Source organism: Malurus melanocephalus, unplaced genomic scaffold (assembly GCF_030028575.1).
Source record: "Malurus melanocephalus ecotype Western Australia unplaced genomic scaffold, MMel_1.1 scaffold_3656, whole genome shotgun sequence".
Classification (NCBI taxonomy): Eukaryota; Metazoa; Chordata; class Aves; order Passeriformes; family Maluridae; genus Malurus; species Malurus melanocephalus.
The window spans coordinates 1-3,025 of NW_026626888.1; the positions used below are offsets into that span (position 1 = coordinate 1).

At 49.4% G+C, this 3,025-nt stretch overlaps 1 protein-coding gene across 1 annotated transcript; it reads left to right on the forward strand.

Moving 5' to 3' along the window:
• The first annotated feature begins 1,311 nt into the window (after window positions 1–1,311).
• On the forward strand, window positions 1,312–2,728 carry LOC130588182 (CAP-Gly domain-containing linker protein 3-like). The gene is made up of 3 exons (XM_057389137.1): window positions 1,312–1,507; window positions 2,394–2,610; window positions 2,716–2,728. Exons 1-3 carry the CDS (start codon window positions 1,327–1,329, stop codon window positions 2,726–2,728), a joined length of 411 nt encoding a protein of 136 aa, XP_057245120.1. The 5' UTR covers window positions 1,312–1,326.
• The last annotated feature ends 297 nt before the right edge of the window (window positions 2,729–3,025 follow it).

The window sequence follows — 3,025 nt, forward strand, 5'->3', positions numbered from 1 at the left end:
GATTGGATATAACAGGGAATGGGCGTGGTCTGGGTGGGTTTTCCCGGGTTTTATGAAGATGGGTGTGGCCTGGTTGGGCGTGGCTTGTTCCTGGGTGGGTGTGGTCACCTTGGCCCCGCCCCCAGGGCACCGGAAGCGCTCGGGGGCGTGGCCTGGGTGGGTTTTCCTCCATTCTGAACGGGTTTAATTGGGTTTAATGGGGGTGGGCGTGGTCTGGGTGGGCGTGGCTTGTTCCTGGGTGGGTGTGGTCAGTGTGGCCCCGCCCCCAGGGCACCGGAAGCGCTCGGGGGCGTGGCCTGGGTGGGTTTTCCTCCATTCTGAACAGGTTTAATTGGGTTTAATGATGGTGGGCGTGGCCTGGGTGGGTTTTTTCTGTGTTTAATGAATGTGGGCGTGGCCTGGGTGGGCGTGGCCATGTCCGAGGTGGGTGTGGTCACCTTGTCCCCGCCCCCAGGGCACCGGAAGCGCCCGGGGGCGTGGCCTGGGTGGGTTTGATTTGCCATAACAGGGAGTGGGTGTGGTCTGGGTGGGTTTTTCCGGGTTTTACGAGGGTGGGCGTGGCCTGGGTGGGCGTGGCTTGTTCCTGGGTGGGTGTGGTCACCTTGGCCCCGCCCCCAAGGCACCGGAAGCGCTCGGGGGCCTGGCCTGGGTGGGTTTGATTGGATATAACAGGGAATGGGCGTGGTCTGGTGGGTTTTCCCGGGTTTTATGAAGGTGGGTGTGGCCTGGGTGGGCGTGGCCAGGTCCGGGGTGGGTGTGGTCACCTTGGCCCCGCCCCCCAGGGCACCGGAAGCGCTCGGGGGCGTGGCCTGGGTGGGTTTTTCTCTATTCTAAAGGGGGGGTTTTTGGGTTTAATGGGGTGGGCGTGGCCTGGGTGGGCGTGGCTTGTTCCGGGTGGGTGTGGTCACCTTGGCCCCGCCCCCAGGGCACCGGAAGCGCTCGGGGGCGTGGCCTGGGTGGGTTTTTCCTGGTCCAGGATGGTTTTTTTTGGGGTTTAACAGGTGTGGGCGTGGCCTGGGTGGGCGTGGCCAGGTCCGGTGTGGGTGTGGTCACCGTGGCCCCGCCCCCAGGGCACCGGAAGCGCTCGGGGGCGTGGCCTGGGTGGGGTTTCTCTATTCTGAATGGGTTTAATTAGATTTAATTGGGTTTAATGAATGTGGGCGTGGCCTGGGTGGGCGTGGCTTGTTCCGAGGTGGGTGTGGTCACCTTGGCCCCGCCCCCAGGGCACCGGAAGCGCTCGGGGGCGTGGCCTGGGTGGGGTTTTCTGAGTCCGGAATGGGATTTTTTTGGGTTTAAGTGGGAAGGGGCGTGGCCTGGGTGGGTTTTATGAATGTGGGCGTGGCCTGGGTGGGTGTGGTCACCTTGGCCCCGCCCCCAGGGCACCGGAAGCGCTCGGGGGCGTGGCTGGACCGCGAGGGGCGCCGCGTGGCTCCCGGGGACGCCGTTCTGGTGGCCGGACAGCGGCAGGGACGGGCGCGGTTCTACGGACGCACCGACTTCGCACCCGGTGAGAGACCCMAAAACACCCCAAAATTATCACAAATTTGGGTAAAATATTATATTTAAATTTATTCATTTTAATTTAAAAAAATCCCGAAAGAAACCGGTGTAAAAATAGAAAAAATGACCAAAAAATACCGTAAAAACTGGAAAAATGCCCCCAAAACTGCTGAAGATCACCCAAAAATCTCCCCAAAATTATCACAAAATTATCACAAATTTGGGTAAAAATAGTAAATTTAAAAATTATTAATTTTTATTTAAAAAAAAATCCCCAAAAAAATGGCATAGAAATAGAAAAAATGACCAAAAAAAAATCACAAAAAGACAAAAAAAAATCACCCGAAAATTATCCCAAAATGATCCCGAAGTTACCACAAATTTGGTTAAAAATGTTAAATTTAAAGAAAACAATTAAACTTTCTAAAAAGATCCCCCCAAAAAATGTTGTAAAAATAGAAAAAAAATGCCATGAAATTGTCTTAAAAATGAAAGAAAAAGCCCACAAAACTGCTGAAAATTGCCCTAAAATTTTCACAAATTTGGTTAAAAATACTGAAAATTTCTGTAAAAATATAAAAAATGCCATAAAAAGAGGAAAAAGTTCCCCCGGAACTCCCATATCACCCTCCAAATCGCCCCAAAATTTTCACAGAATTGGTTAAAAATATTAAATTCAAAAATAATTAAATTAAGTTTAAAGAAAAACCAAAAAAACCTGTAAAAATAAAGAAAAAAATCCTAAAAAAATCCCATAAAACCAAAAGAAAATCCACTAAAAATCAAAAAAAAACCCCCAAAATGATCCCTGAATGGGTTAAAAAAAAAAATTTAAAGAAAATTAACATTTTTTAACCAAAATCTCGTTTTTTCACCCCAAATTTTTTTTTCAGGTTACTGGTTCGGGGTGGAGTTGGACACGGCGGGAGGGAAACACGACGGCTCCGTTTTTGGGGTGCGCTACTTCAGCTGCCCCCCCAAACACGGGGTCTTTGCACCCCCCTCCAGGGTCCAGAGGTATTTTGGGGGAAAATTGGGAGATTTTGGGAAAATTGGGAAAAAATTGGGAAAAAATCGGGTGAAAATTGGGCGAAAAACGGCGAAAAAATGGCAAAAAATGACAAAAAATGGGGAAAAATAGGGAAAAAGAAGAGAAAATTTGGGAAAAATTGGGAAAAAATTGGGGAAAAGGTGGGGGAAAAATTGGGGAAAAAGTGGGGAAAGTTAGGGAAGAATTGGGAAAAGTTTGGGAAAAATTGGGGAAAAAATGGTGAAAAATTGATGAAAAAATGGGGAAAAATGGTGAAAAAGAAGGAAAAATTGGGGAAAAATTGGGAAAAAATTGGGGAAAAGTTGGGGGAAAAGTTGGGGAAAAATTGGAGAAANTAACCAAAATCTCGTTTTTTCACCCCAAATTTTTTTTTCAGGTTACTGGTTCGGGGTGGAGTTGGACACGGCGGGAGGGAAACACGACGGCTCCGTTTTTGGGGTGCGCTACTTCAGCTGCCCCCCCAAACACGGGGTC